The following is a 14,092-nucleotide window of genomic DNA, read 5'->3' on the forward strand; positions in this document are numbered from 1 at the left end:
GACATCTACGCAGCAATCCACATCTTTAGTGCATATCACTGCAGGAGCAGATTGCCTTGCTGAAAGGTCTTTGTTAGAAAAACTACAGTTATAGACAGTCTTTCAAATGATCAAACCAGAACCAGGTGTCAAGTTAAAGCTAGGTTAAACCCCATGATAAATTGTCACACTCCTGTAGTCCTTCGAGAGCAATCAAGGTAGAGCTTCCTTACCCTGAAGGCTTGTATGAGCTATACCAGCTTTTTTCTTCATAAAAATAATTAAATTACGCAGAATATAACAGACAATTGAAGTTATTCCATATAGAAACATTAATAACTTACTCGATGATCCACATTTCATACTGTCAAGTCTCCTCTTCTGAGACAAGGATATCGTAGTAGATGAAGCATTAGAAACTGCCACTCCAGACTCCTTTCAGAAAGAACAAAGAAATCAGCAGCTATAACCACAACACCTTAAGAATCTCTTCACAGTCTATCAGCAAATCTACCATTTTTAGTAAGCTCATTGCTGCATATTGGCTTACTAAAAAGTTATTAAAAAAAATCCTTGCAAAGTAAAATGTAGTCACTCTACTCAGGACTCCAGTAAAGAAGCATCAAAGTACATTATGCCTGAAAACAGCAGGCAGATTTTAAGCCAGTTAAGCCATAATGCCTAAAACTGCATCTCCAAACAGTCCTCTGTGCACTTCTGCATACTCCTTTTATTTTCAATCACAGCCTCTACACCATCAGGTGGATTTTAACATAATTCTCAGTATAAACATTCTGCTACGTCACAAATTCTAAAATCTGCTTGAGAAAATGGAAGAGCAGACCTGCGTAGCCAAGTTACAACTATCCATCAATATTTTGTCATGATGTGGTTATATTGCCATACTCACAACAGGTGTAGTATGCCTCCTAATTAGTATGCTTTTATTAAAACCACACTGCTCACCTTCTCTGTAACCACTCATCTTTGTTCTAGGCCTGCTTACATCTAGGCTGAGTAACACTTTTCTCAATTTAGTGTGAACTTTACAATCCTCAGAAGCCAATTACTTATGATAATAAGTTTTTCCCTATTAACTGTGCTGGGTTGGCCGAGATAGGGTTAATTTCTACTCTGTCACATCTAGTCAAAGGGGGTATTCCATATGAGATAAGGTAATGCTCAGTTGCAAAGGGGGCAGTGGAGGGTGCCAGTCTCCCTCTGGGCTTGGTGCTTTTCGCATTTCACAGAATCACAGAATCGACTGGGTTGGAAAAGACCTCAGAGATCATCGAGTCCAACCCTTGGTCCAACTCTAGTCCGTTTACTAGATCATGGCACTAAGTGCCATGTTCAATCTCAGTTTAAAAACCTCTAGGGACGGCGAGTCCACCACCTCCCTGGGCAGGCCATTCCAATGCCTGACCACTCTCTCTGTAAAGAATTTCTTTCTAATATCCAGCCTAAATTTCCCCTGGTAGAGTTTAAACCCATGCCCCCTTGTCCTATTGCTAACTGCCTGGGAGAAGAGACCAATCCCCACCTGGCTATAACTTCCCTTCAAGTAGTTATAGAGAGTGATGAGGTCACCTCTAAGCCTCCTCTTCTCTAGACTAAACAACCCCAGATCCCTCAGCCTCTCCCCATAGGTCTTATGTTCAAGTCATTTCTGACAAGAGCCACCACTGCTTATGAGCAGGGCACTGGGACTGCCATGTGGTGGTTGCACTGTGTGTCCACTGCTTTGCAGGTTCTGTTTGTTCATTTTTTGTTTGTGGGTTGCTTTTTCTTCACTGTTCTGTTCAGCTGTTCTTATCCAAATCCACAAGTTTTGCCTTTATTTTCTGATTCTCCTCCCCATCCCACCCAGGGGCAGGGCAGAGGTTAGAAAGCCACACATGGCTTAGCTGCCAGCTTTTGGCATGGGTGGGGAGGCTAGGGCTAAACTACAACATCAGCAAAGCAACTAATTACATTTACCTAGTTTACTTAATAAAGTAATACAAATGTTATAGCCATTTCATATTATTTCTTCACTTCAACTCATGAAGAGCAGCAGCTATATCCTCTAAAAAGTTCATATTTCAGTGACATGTTAATCATATAGTTTTAATTAAGGAAAATCAAGTGACAAACACAGTAACTGTTGATAAACATCATTAGCTACAATGTATGATGTCTACAGTGATACAAATTACCGAGCAAAATATTTCCAAAAAGACATCATAAACACCACCAACTACGTCCACATAATTTTACCTAGGGACTTGCTTAGATTTGTTGCATTTAATTTTCATGCCCTACCATTTTATCATTCACATATCTTAATCCTGTGTATGATTCTGTAAAGTATTTTTACAATAGGTGTTTTCTGCATTCTAGATACCTACTTATACATGACTGAGAACTGACCTTGGAATCTACGTCAGTAACTAAGTCTTCATGAACAGAAAATCCTGCAGAGGGCTAAATTACCGTTGTTTAGCATTGCTTTATCCCTTTCTCTAGAGGAAGCTTATTAAAAGCATTAATATGTAAAAATGCACTATTGTTAGTTTTAAACAGTTCAAATAGCTAGTATAACTGCTGTTCAGGTTCTTACCTTTTAAAAACACTATTGACTTGTTTTTCCTTTCTCCTAAGCATATTTCTTACTTAAGTTTTCTGCTCAGTAGGTTAGCACAGAAGGAAACAAAAGCACCCAATACTGTATCTTGAATTCCTGGGAGGGGGCAGACCTCAATCCGCAAGCATTTGCTCTTATCCGTGGTTGATTTTGTTACCTGTTTGCAGTTATGAGGCACATTTTTCTCTCTGCTGAGCTCTTCCCAGAAAGAGTGGGAAGAAAGCAGAAAGAAAGGCAACTCCTCTGTGGAGCCACAAACAAGGGCTCCAAACCAAACTCTCTTCTTCCCACATCCCACCCTCAAACAAGGGAGAAGGAACCACACACCATAATTACATTTCAGCAAAATGCCATGACTGATATAGTTGGTTGCCAAAAGTTGGCTCCCAAAGCAATTACTGCTGGATGAACCAGACTAGACCTTTGCTTTCCTTAAAAAAGGATGCTTCATACAACATATAACTATTTCTGAACAAGCTGAAGCTCTAGCTGCTGCCTTCACTTGCTACCTAAATGCTTTAAACCTCAAGTATCCTTCGGTTCATGACTGACACTCATTATGGCTGGGATAAAACACACATTCAACACTGTTTGAAAGACAAGTGCTGAAGAACCACATTGGATATAACAGCCATCAGAAACACTGATGGTACCAGTACAGATACGATCAGGTAAGATATGAGAAATACATTAGACCCATGACAACCAGAACTCCCATCCCTCAGACCAGCACCACCAGACACCCCTCAGACGAGTCTCCTCACACGCCAGCACAGTGCGCGAAAGTCAGGTGCCATCTTGGGTCATGAGGAACAGCAGCACCGTTTGAGGACACTGACCGTGGGAAGGGGCAGCCCTCCTCACAGGGGCCCCCACAGAGAAAAGCTCGTCCTGGCAACTTCATCTCCTCGAAGAGACATAAGCACCCCCTCCCCAGCGCCCGGCCCGCGTCCCCTACCTGTGTCGCCGCGGCAAGGCCACCCCCTCTCTGAGGTCCCGCGCCGCTGCCTCGTCTGAGGGCAGGAGAACAAAACAGGGTTTGCTCGGCCCGGGAAGCCCACCCTGTCCGACCTGCCTCAGGGCTGCCGCCCGCCCAGCCACCCACCGCGGCAGAGAGGAAGGAGACCGGCTAGGCCCCTGCTGGCTCTTACCTGGGGAATGGTAAATCCCCACCAATGAGGGGCTGCGCCTGGGCACCCCACGGAGAAAGGGCTGGAAGGCAAAGGCGACAGGTTAGTGATGGCCGGGACTGCCATATCCTCCCTGTCCTCCATTCCATTCCATTCCATTCTATTCCATTCCATTCCATTCTGTCCCGCACCCTGCCCGGCGGGAGGCTCACCCGGCAGCAGCCAGGCGCACAGCAGCGCCCCGAGGAGCAGCTGGGTCTCCATGCGGGCCGTCAGCGACTGCCCGCGGAGCTGCGGCTCCCAGGACCGGCCACTACCTGCGCCCTGGAGCTCATCCCGCCCTCCCGGGCGGGGCGGCCTGCGGGCTTATCAGTCGCCCGCTCGCCCTCCGCCCCCGGCCCTTCCCTGAACACCCACGCCGGACACCACCCCTCGCCCTGTGATGGAGCTGCCGGCCTCGGGGTAGCCGTGCTGCTCTAGCCCCACTAACACTTTTCTTGGAGCTTTTGTGCTGGTCTTGTCGGCTCCTCGCGTTTATTTCCACTTTTCCGCTCTTCTGGGGTTTAGGAAATGATGAGTGTCACGGTTTTGCAGCTGAAAGCTCCGCGGTGGAGTGCGGAGTGAGGCTGCACCTCTAGCGCCAACACACGCGGGGCTTCCCCTTTGCTCCCGGGAACATGGCACGGCCGAAACACGCAGCTTGCGGAGCGGCCCGCTGTGCTCGCCGGCAGCGGTCCTGTCCGTGCTTGACACGGGGCACCGGCCCTAACCCACCGAAACAGATGTCAGAGCTTCAGTAATGAAAGACATGAGTAAGACATGAACTGAATGCAGCATGTGGCTAATGTGTATAGATTATATGCATAGCTCTGATAGATTTTTTTTTTTCACTATAAATTCACACTCTTGAATTTGGAGCTCTCTGTAGACCTCTTCCCAGGCTTATTATTTTTAAATATTTTTTTCTTGTGGTTCAATCTGCTGTCTGTTTTATCTTCCATTATTTTTCTTCCCTGTTCCTATCACTATGACCTTTTTTCTCTTCTTTTCCCTTTCCCATCTGCTGCTGTCTCTCTCCCCATCATTCTTCAGGTTTGCGTATCTTATAACAAAAGCTTTAGAAGCTGCCCATACTAGGTGAGAAACTGTCTCAGATGAAAAGGGGCCTTTTCTGACTGCTTTGGGAAGTCTGTTAACAGTAAGTCATTAAAAAGATCTCTTTTCTGCCTTTGTAATTTGTCCCTGTGGATTGTGTTTCTTACTGCAACAAGTGTTTTATTTCTAATGAAATGATGGAAAACTAGTGATGTTTTTACTGAGAATTCTGTTCTCTCCTGTAAATGTTGGATGGAGAATGTGTATGAGAGAAAAGAAAGTGAAAGAGAAAAAATATTCTTTAACTTAGGTACAGCCTTTTCCCTGTAACCCCAAAAAGATTTTTAGAATGGTGTGCTAGCCTCAGCCTGTAGCAGAGTCTGTCTACTCTGAATGCATCATGCACTTGGCTTTGGGGAGTTCTCTCTGGTCCCAATTACATTAATGGAAGTAGAGAAAGTAGATCAAAAGCAACAGGAATCAGTTTACACAACATACATTTTAATGTATTTCTTTGCCTACTAAATGTCCGCTCACTTTATTCATTTTCCCTTGATGCCAGCGGTAGCAAACAATACCTGAAACTAGTTTAAAGCTAATTTAGATGCAATTTGATTTCTTGCTATGAAAGCTTTCGTTTTCCAAAACTAATAAACAGTCATAATGATATCATCTTTTCATATGGCGTATGTGAAGTAATGGTAACTTCAGACCTATCTTGTAAATGTACTGATTATCAAATTTCCAGTTTGGGAGCATAGCGTAGCTTTGTGAGTTTGTTTTCTTTGTATTTATGCACAATAGAGCACAGGAATTCATGTAAGAGAGCTGACTAACAGCCGAATAAGTTAATTATCCTGTCTGTGGTGTGTCTTTTACCTGATGATCCTAAGTGGTTTTCACACCACCAAATGAAGTTAATTCTACAATATTTTACTACATGGAGGAGTTTCAGACTCCTGGAAACATTTTCTGGATGATTAAAGAAGTTACTTTTTTTTCAAATGTACATAACTTTCAGCTTGTGAAAGATGTACTCCTGTAAAGTCTTCTAGAAGCACTTGATAGATATCAATGACTGTTACAGTCTATACGAAATTTAAAGGAAACATACATGATCTTTTATGTGTCCTTTAAATTTCATGTATCTCCTTCCTTTTCAAATAGAAGACTACTTTGTTTTGTGTATGTGGGAAAGGATTTCCACAGCCAAGTGTCTAATGCTTGGATAGAATAGCTTTTCAAAATTGTATGGTACTGGAACTTAGGTAGAAGACAAATAATTTGTGTACTAGTAGTTACACTTTTAAGAGAAGATTGTTTTCTGAAAACGGGTTTTGTATTTGTTTGTACGCAGGTTTAAAATGCATTCTTCTCATATTCCTGACACCTGATATGAGAAATGGGTACTGTACATACCATTGAAATGTTCTGACACAGGAAAGCCATCTTCTGAAAGGGGGCAAGAGCAATTTCTGAAGTGCTGGTGTAGCTTACAAAGTTTATCGCACAGAAATAATAAAACAGATTCCAGTTTGTATTTGACAGTATGGAATTTTTTAATGATGCCTTTATATGTATTTGTACAAGTTTCCGCACTGTTGGAAGGAGGAACAGGCAAGGTACCTGTGCTTACATGAACTCCACTCTCTCTAGAGTTATGTGGGTAAAGCTGTTTCTGGTGGGAGACTGAGGGGCATAGGTGAGCAGATCTCCTCCACTTGCTTCCAGCCTTGATTTGCAGAAGTCTTTATTATTGTGTACTGCCGGAGGGAAAGTGGGAGAACAACCAGCCCAAGACAAAATAACCTGAAAGAGATTAGTCTGAAACAGGCTCCTCCTTTTCAGGTGCTCTGAGCTCGATTCTTATGCAGTTACAGGAGGCATGTCAGAGGCTACCTTTGTAAGAAACAATATTCTGTTAGTGGGAAAGGCTGGTGGAAATCGAACTTAGATAAGTGATACATCAGATTCATCCTGCTCACCTAAAATTAATTTTTTTAAAAAAAATATTTACTTTAATTTGTTGAACCACCTCCCCCCCCTCCAGGTGTTAGGATGCTTTAGATTTCACATCTTCATGCTTTTGTTAATTAGTTGGCTAGTGACATACATACCTACAAATACAAAAAAACAAATTTAGATGTGAGCTCTGTACCGTATGAGAATCACCAGTTGTAAAAATAAGCCTGGCACTGGGGCGGGGGACGCTTTTCTTTCACTTTTTCTCTTTTGCTTTGCGCTTGGACAGCCGAAGCCTGGGGTTGCAGGGAGGTTATCGCTGCCTGGCGGCTCGTACCGCAGGTGCGGGAGCAGCGGCACGGGCCGGGGATGCTGCTGTAGGCGGCGGCGGGCGCGCCTCCCACCAACCCGGGGCGCGGCCTCCCCGGCGCAGCCGCACCCGCGCAGCACCCGCGCAGCGCCCGCACCCCGCGTACCATGGAGCGCAGGGTGGCCCGTGAGTTTCGGCACAAGGTAAGAGAGCGGGTCCACGGACACCAGGGGTGGCTTTACCGAGCGGACACAGTCTGCGGGCAGAGCTGCTCCCCGCGGCCTCGGGCTCTTGGCGCCGGCAGGGCCTGGGGCGCTGTGCCAGAGTGAGCGACAGGGAAGGGAGAAGCTCGGGGGACTTGGCGCTGCTGTGCCAATGGTGCAGAAACGCGAGTGTCAGCCTGCTGTGAGCGGCTGCTTTTAAAACTTAAGACCCTTAAAGAGCGAGAGAAAAGAAATAACATTCCCGGGTGCGTGAGTTTTTTCAGGCCTTGATACAATTTTATTTTATATAATGTAAAAAATGTTGCACACAGTTCAAGGAAGGCAAAGTGCAGGTGCTGTAGTCCAGGCCTAGGCGGGTCACATTTGCAGACCTGCGGTGGCAGCCGGTGCTCGGGGGACTTCAGAGCCACCTTAACATTCACCAGTGCAATTGTGTGTGTGCAGTCATGTGCAAATGCACTTGATGCATGGAGCGACTCGGCCTGCCTGGCATGTCGTTTTGTCGTTTGCCCAGTTAAATAAGTGCTTAGCAGAGTGCAAAACTGCATGAGCAAAGTAAGCTCAAAAAGCCCAGTTTAAGGAAAGGAAGAGAAAAATGATTCACACGTTTAAGAGGTGTTTTTGAATATCCATTTAGGATTCTGTCACACTAAAGCTTTCAGTACTGTTTCATGTTTGTTTTGTTGGGGAGGTTGTGGTTGGTTTGGTTTGGTTTAGTTTTTTTGTCAGGTAGGGAATGAATTTTTTGAGAAGTAATGTGTTTTATAGAAGTATCGTCTGGTAATAAGCTCATTAACTAAAGATTTGTTAGAATCAAGAGGAGAGGTTGCAAAAAAATCCACCTGTATGACAATTTCAAAAACGTTAAAGACCTGGATACTCCATACTGATGACTATAATCATTTAGTAGGTTATTTCTGCCTTGCGACCTATTACTGTGTAACTCAACAGTGGGTTGTGCAACATATCTATAAAGACTGCTTCCTAGGCACATAGTTACCATCTTGAACTTTAAACCTTTTCCCTTTCATTGCTGCTATAATTCATAAAACATTCTAGTCACACCCCGATAATGTAAGACTTATTGTCAGCATTTGGTGGCGCAAATAAGTAGGATGCAGATCTGCGTGAAAACTTTATCTGAGTTAGAGGATACTGGAACAAATATTTTAAATAAATTATTTTGTATCATCCTGCTTTTAGTTGCCTCTGTGGCAATTTTGGTGTCATGGATACTTACTTTTTTGTGTGTAAAATCAGTGAAAATACTCAGCCACAGGATCTGAGTTTTGTCCATTTGTGACTTTCATATTTCTTTTTATTAATTTTAATCAGTTCTCCATATTAACCAAGCAGCAATTAAAGTTTATAATATATTCTAGTTTTTCCATTTCCCTCAACAATTTTTCAAAGGCTGTGTAGCTTAAATAGAGCTCTATATTACTCTCTCAAAGCTGACAGATTGGGCTAGTGCTACAGTACTGCTTTACTGTAATCTGAACTCTTTTTCCTCACAAATTCTACTGAATAAACTTATGTAGACTTGTTGCCAGATTTTATTTTTCTTTTTGTATGCAGGTGCAGTTTTTGTGATGATTCCTTATTAATTTATATGAAAAACAGTGCAATTTATTTAGGGAGAAACAGAGCATAAGCAACTCTTTTGTGTGTGTGTGTGTTATGAGATTGTAAATTATACAACTACTACAAAAATAACCTTAGATAGTCACAGAAAGGCTGAGGTTGGAAATGACCTCTGCAAGTAATCTGCTCCAACACCCTGCTCAGGCAGGGCCACCTAGAACATATTGCCTAGGACTGCATCCAGGTTTTTTAAATATGCTTAGTTTAAAAGCTGTGAAGTAATCTGTCCCATACCTCCATAGTTATTTTCTCAAGAAACAGACATACTTCTCTGATCCCAGTTACACCATGTCACCACTGTTTTGTTTTTTTTTCTTAACAAGCCAGGGCATGATCTTTTAGGATTTATTAAATTAGAGTCAGCTCTTAGAAACTGTTTATGAGCAGAGTAAGACTTTGTCCCAAGGGGTTAATGAATTAGGAAAATGGAGAGAGATGTAAGTGGCTACAATGAAGTGATAATTGGTGGAATAGAAGGCAGCAGGAGAAGAATAACCTAATTAGAGAGATGGCCCAGGAAGATTAACCCAGCTGCAGCATTCTGAATCTGTAAGAAGTCACTCGGGTGTTTGTTTGTGTCAGAGTATGTTGCTGGCAAAGGGTGAGAAGTGCAGGATTCAGACAGGAAGGCTGCATATTTTATGTGAAGAAATGGCAGAATTTACAGTAGACCACTAGTTCTTGAGTGGGAGTGGGGCTGTGTCCACCAGCTGGCACATTGGAGAAACCTGTCATGTTGTTACTGGCTGCTTTCCCAGTCAGGAGCAGAGGTGATCATAGTTTTGCTCTTTGCTAGGTTTGATGTGCTTAAACACTTAATGTTCTTCATGAGACAGCTCATACAGTACCTTAGCTAGTACTAGAAATTGAGTTCTGTGCACCAGAACTGAAGCTGATTTTTGTGTTGTATATTTCTTGATGGGGAAGGGGAACACGGATGTTGGATTTATTTTTATGAGTTACCACCTTTGCTTTGAGTCTGCCTACAATATGGGTGAAACAGTCAGTTTTGATTGTAACCATTTTGTTTCCTTTTAAGGCAGACTTTTTCTTCTGTGTTTTGAAATTCACTGTGAATAAACTGGTTTTCTCACTAGTATTGCTGTCAAGCAATCTTGTTCTGCATGTAGCTTTTTGGCCTTTAGGTATTTTCAAAGTGTACTTTTTCAGAGGAGAAAAGTAATAGAAAACCACTTTTATGTGAAGTCTTAATGGTTTTAGAGAGCCAAAGGGGAGTATGAAAAATGTATTTAGTTTAGAATACAGTGCAAACTGTTGCAAACCTAGAAAGAAAGGGCCTCTCTTTAAGTATGCAAATTGGTCCTCAGACTTCATGTGACAGTAATATTAGCCTTTAGGTCAGATGTAAATTGTTTTCCTAAACATTAAGCTTGTCCAAATGTAAAACTAATGTGATGTGACCTCTCACTGCAACTAAGATGAGTAAGGGTCTCACTGTCACTGAGTATAAATTGAACTCCTCATATGAGAATTATTGGATGGTTTTTGGTTTTGTTTTTTCCTTTATTTTACTGTAATTATCCAAGAGCAGGCATAGTAACATGACACTGGTTTAAGTAAACGTACTATTAGTGGGGGAGGAAAGAATAACTAGCAAGTTCTATCAGTTAAGAGCCAGAGTGAAGAGGAACAGAAGTGCAGCAGTTTGCATAATGTTATAAGTGAGATCCTGAAATCAGTGGTTTGGGTGATAGAACATAGATTGTAATCATCTCGGTGTGGTGCTTTTATCTGTGACAACATGTGCTATATTAATGAATGGCCAAAAAGGTTTCTGAAAACATTTATTCAACAGTACAGTGATTATCAGGTAAGGCAAATATGATAATGTTGTAATAATATTACTGCTGTGGGGAAGTCTAGCATACAGAATATGTCGGTATTTACCACTTTGTCCAGTTGTTGTAAGACTAATTTTAGAAGGTCTTCTTACAAGTTTCACATTGTGAGGTAATGCTCTGTTGCAAAATTGTGTTTATCTTTTTTCTCTAAAAAAAAAAATAAAATTTCCTCTATGGCTTAAGAATTTGTGAAAAACTGATATGTTCAACATTTGTGACTATTTAGTCAGAGATTTACCATAATGTCCTTGGGTTTTCAGGTTAATCTGCTAATTGACAATGAAGCAGAGAAGGACTACCTTTATGATGTGCTGCGGATGTACCACCAGTAAGATCTAGATTCATATATGTTTGTGTATAATTTTACTAATGTTTTTAAATTTAAAGAGTGAATATTCAAGATTTTAAGTGGTCTTTCTATGTACTGCTAGAAAAGTAGCTGAAGTAATAGTTTTTGTCCTGTGTAATAAAGTCTTACACTTTTACAGCATAGCCTACAGACAAGGAAGGAGCATGTCTGTAATAACGCATAGTGCTACTTTGGATTTATGAGTTGGCAGTTTTGTAAAAGAATTTGGTGGATTTGTATTGGGTGGAAGGGAGAGGGGGAAGCACCTGGGTGATAAAACTGCTCTTAGGAAGCAGGAAGAGAGCATTAGTCAAATTAATATTTCCAAATAATGTTTGTTTATTTGCAACAGAGGTTTTAATTGAGTTTGCTTCTCAAAGGTTTTTGCTAACTCTTCAGATAAAACAATATTTGCAACTGTTTTATCTGAAAGCTGAAATAATTTAGTCTGAGAGTTTGTTTGGCATGTTTAACAACTCTGGCTTATTACAACATAACAGGAAAAAAATGGTAAGGTGATAGGCCTATTACCAGTCCTTTTGCTGAACTGATTTAAACCACTGTTGCTTAGGACCTATATAATTGCAAATGAGATCAGCCTCTGATCCATTGTTTTCCAAAGAAGATGAGAATGTATTTTCCACTCATCATAGACAAGTGGCTCCAATAGACGTTGCTTCCATTCATATCTCAATTGATGGCATCTCAGCTGAGTGAAATGTAGACGTTTCCATCTGATGTTTGCACTGAGCTATAGTTGTGGTTGTATTCAGCTGCATATCTGATTCCGTTTCACTCAGGTCTGTCTAATTGCTTCTTCATTCATAAAGCCTGTTGTTTGGAAAGCAAGTTGATTCAGTAGCTTTTAATTATTTAAAATCTTCTTGCAGTTACGAAATTAACAATGCACATAGTAACTTTTTTTCAATTTCCAAAATTGCAATGACTGAAGCAAAGTTTCCAATATCTCTGTGAACATATGTTGATGATGTATCACTTTTTTTGAATATATTATGAAGTATTCCAGGGCAAAAATGTGCGATTGCTGTTGGAGTTAACATTTAACGTGTGCTTCACTGTGAATAACATTTCCAAAAGTATTTGGCCTCTAATCCCACATAATATGTGTTCCTGATCTGTATTTTCATTGCATATGCCTCAGAAATATTGTATGCCAAGAAATGTGAATTATAAGAGCAGCAAAAAAATGTAGACTAAGTTTAACTGGCTGTTGTGTAGGAATAGCTCCACAGAACATTTTGGAATTGTTCCTCAACTCTCACAGCTGGGAAATGAAGTACATTTTCTAGACCTATATCTATCTCAGTGCTGACAACATCAAGGAGACTAATTTGCATAGTTCTCATAAAACGGATATTCACAGTGGTTTAACTTCTGTAGACTTTGTTAATTGATTGATGGCCTTTCAATTTAGATTTGAAAAAATCCCAAACAACTTAAACCAAGTCTTCAGCTACTGAGTATTGTGATTTTATTTTTTTCCTGGATGAAAACAATTTGTCCGTTCCCTAAGTTCAGGAAAGGAAGGAGTTTGTAGCCTGGATTCACTTAGGAGGATTCCTAACTAGTAAGGAAAAAAAATCTGGTAGGCAGGTGTATCTGATGTGAAGTTATTGCCAAACTGTTCCATACATCTTTTGGGGACTTTGAAAATGAAATTAAAGGTGTCATCTATAGAAGTGATGTGCATGAGCTTAAAAGATAAAGCCAGTATATAGGAGATTTCAGTTGTTTTGAAGCAGGTAGTTGTTAGTGCTCTTTGTTTACAGAAGCCCTGCTTTCTAAGGGGTTATTTTGCTTTGGTTAAACCAATATCTGTGTGAATAACTTTTTTAGTAGGTTAAAGAGACATGCAAATACTGAAGCCACGTGTACAGCAAGTTATTAATGATGCTTTGTGTTGGTGTGTTGATTACCTGTGCTTGTTTTCTCACTTTGTTTTTGTAGATCTATGAATCTCCCAGTGCTTGTGGGGGACCTAAAACTTGTGATTAATGAACCAAGCAGATTGCCTCTATTTGATGCTATCCGCCCGCTTATTCCTTTAAAACACCAGGTGGAGTATGATCAACTTACACCCAAAAGATCAAGGTAAGAGTAAGCAGAACAATGCAGCTAACTTAAATACAAGCAGAAAATACTGAGTTTTCAGAAGAATTCCAAGTAAAATATCGGTCACTTGTGTAGAACTGGGCATAATTATTTTACTTCTGCTGTATTTGCTAGCAGTACAGTTTTGAGCTACCTGAAATTATTTGTTAAGTACAGGTTGTTTCAAAAAGATGGACGCAATTTGAAACTCTTACCTCTTGAAATTGGGTCCAACTTTTGAAACACCCTGTAGTTTAATCTAGTAAAAGCAGCATAAGGAAGTAAAATACAATCTTTTCTCACTTTTCCTGCATTTCATAATAAAAAAATTCTTAGAGCTCTAACCCTCTAGAAGCAGACAGCTTCAATTATTTCAGATGTCTTATGAAAAGTACTTGATGGCTTTAGCTAACACATATCCATCCAAACATCAGTCAGCTTGCTTTTTTTAATGCCTAAATGTTATAAGAGAAAAATTATGTCTAACTTCATATGAAACATTATTGCCACAAAGTATTATGCAGCTGAACAGTCAAGTGTCTTCCATTTTTGCAGAAAGCTGAAAGAGGTGAGATTGGATCGTTTGCATCCTGAAGGACTTGGAATAAGTGTGAGAGGTGGAGTGGAATTTGGCTGTGGCCTCTTCATCTCCCAGTTAGTTAAAGGAGGACAGGCAGACAATGTTGGACTTCAGGTAAGAAAATTATATTTGTGGTTGCTGTGCTGCAAAAAGCCTTTTACTACAATATTAGGGCAGTGGGCACTGAGAATTGTTTCTTCGTATTTAGAAACATCTATT

At 41.0% G+C, this 14,092-nt stretch overlaps 2 protein-coding genes across 6 annotated transcripts in view; one reads left to right on the plus strand and one right to left on the minus strand.

Annotated features, from left to right (window-relative positions):
• OTOG (otogelin) overlaps positions 1 to 4,064 on the minus strand; it is a 110,186-nt gene extending 106,122 nt beyond the window's left edge. The window contains exons 1-4 of the mRNA XM_021300048.2: positions 3,948 to 4,064; positions 3,757 to 3,817; positions 3,564 to 3,618; positions 324 to 414 (exon numbers count right to left, since the gene is read on the minus strand). Of these exons, the coding sequence (XP_021155723.2) occupies positions 324 to 414; positions 3,564 to 3,618; positions 3,757 to 3,817; positions 3,948 to 3,999 (259 nt within the window). The 5' untranslated portion in view covers positions 4,000 to 4,064. The remainder of the gene's footprint in view (positions 1 to 323; positions 415 to 3,563; positions 3,619 to 3,756; positions 3,818 to 3,947) is intronic.
• A 3,058-nt stretch (positions 4,065 to 7,122) lies between these two features.
• The window catches only part of USH1C (USH1 protein network component harmonin), a 49,040-nt gene continuing 42,070 nt past the window's right edge, over positions 7,123 to 14,092 (plus strand). For all 5 annotated transcript variants that reach the window (XM_065065261.1, XM_013369876.3, XM_065065262.1 and 2 more), the window contains exons 1-4: positions 7,123 to 7,305; positions 11,093 to 11,160; positions 13,150 to 13,293; positions 13,849 to 13,987. In XM_065065261.1, the coding sequence (XP_064921333.1) occupies positions 7,270 to 7,305; positions 11,093 to 11,160; positions 13,150 to 13,293; positions 13,849 to 13,987 (387 nt within the window). In that variant the 5' untranslated portion in view covers positions 7,123 to 7,269. The remainder of the gene's footprint in view (positions 7,306 to 11,092; positions 11,161 to 13,149; positions 13,294 to 13,848; positions 13,988 to 14,092) is intronic.

The sequence above is a fragment of the Columba livia genome, chromosome 5, assembly GCF_036013475.1.
Source record: "Columba livia isolate bColLiv1 breed racing homer chromosome 5, bColLiv1.pat.W.v2, whole genome shotgun sequence".
Classification (NCBI taxonomy): domain Eukaryota; kingdom Metazoa; phylum Chordata; class Aves; order Columbiformes; family Columbidae; genus Columba; species Columba livia.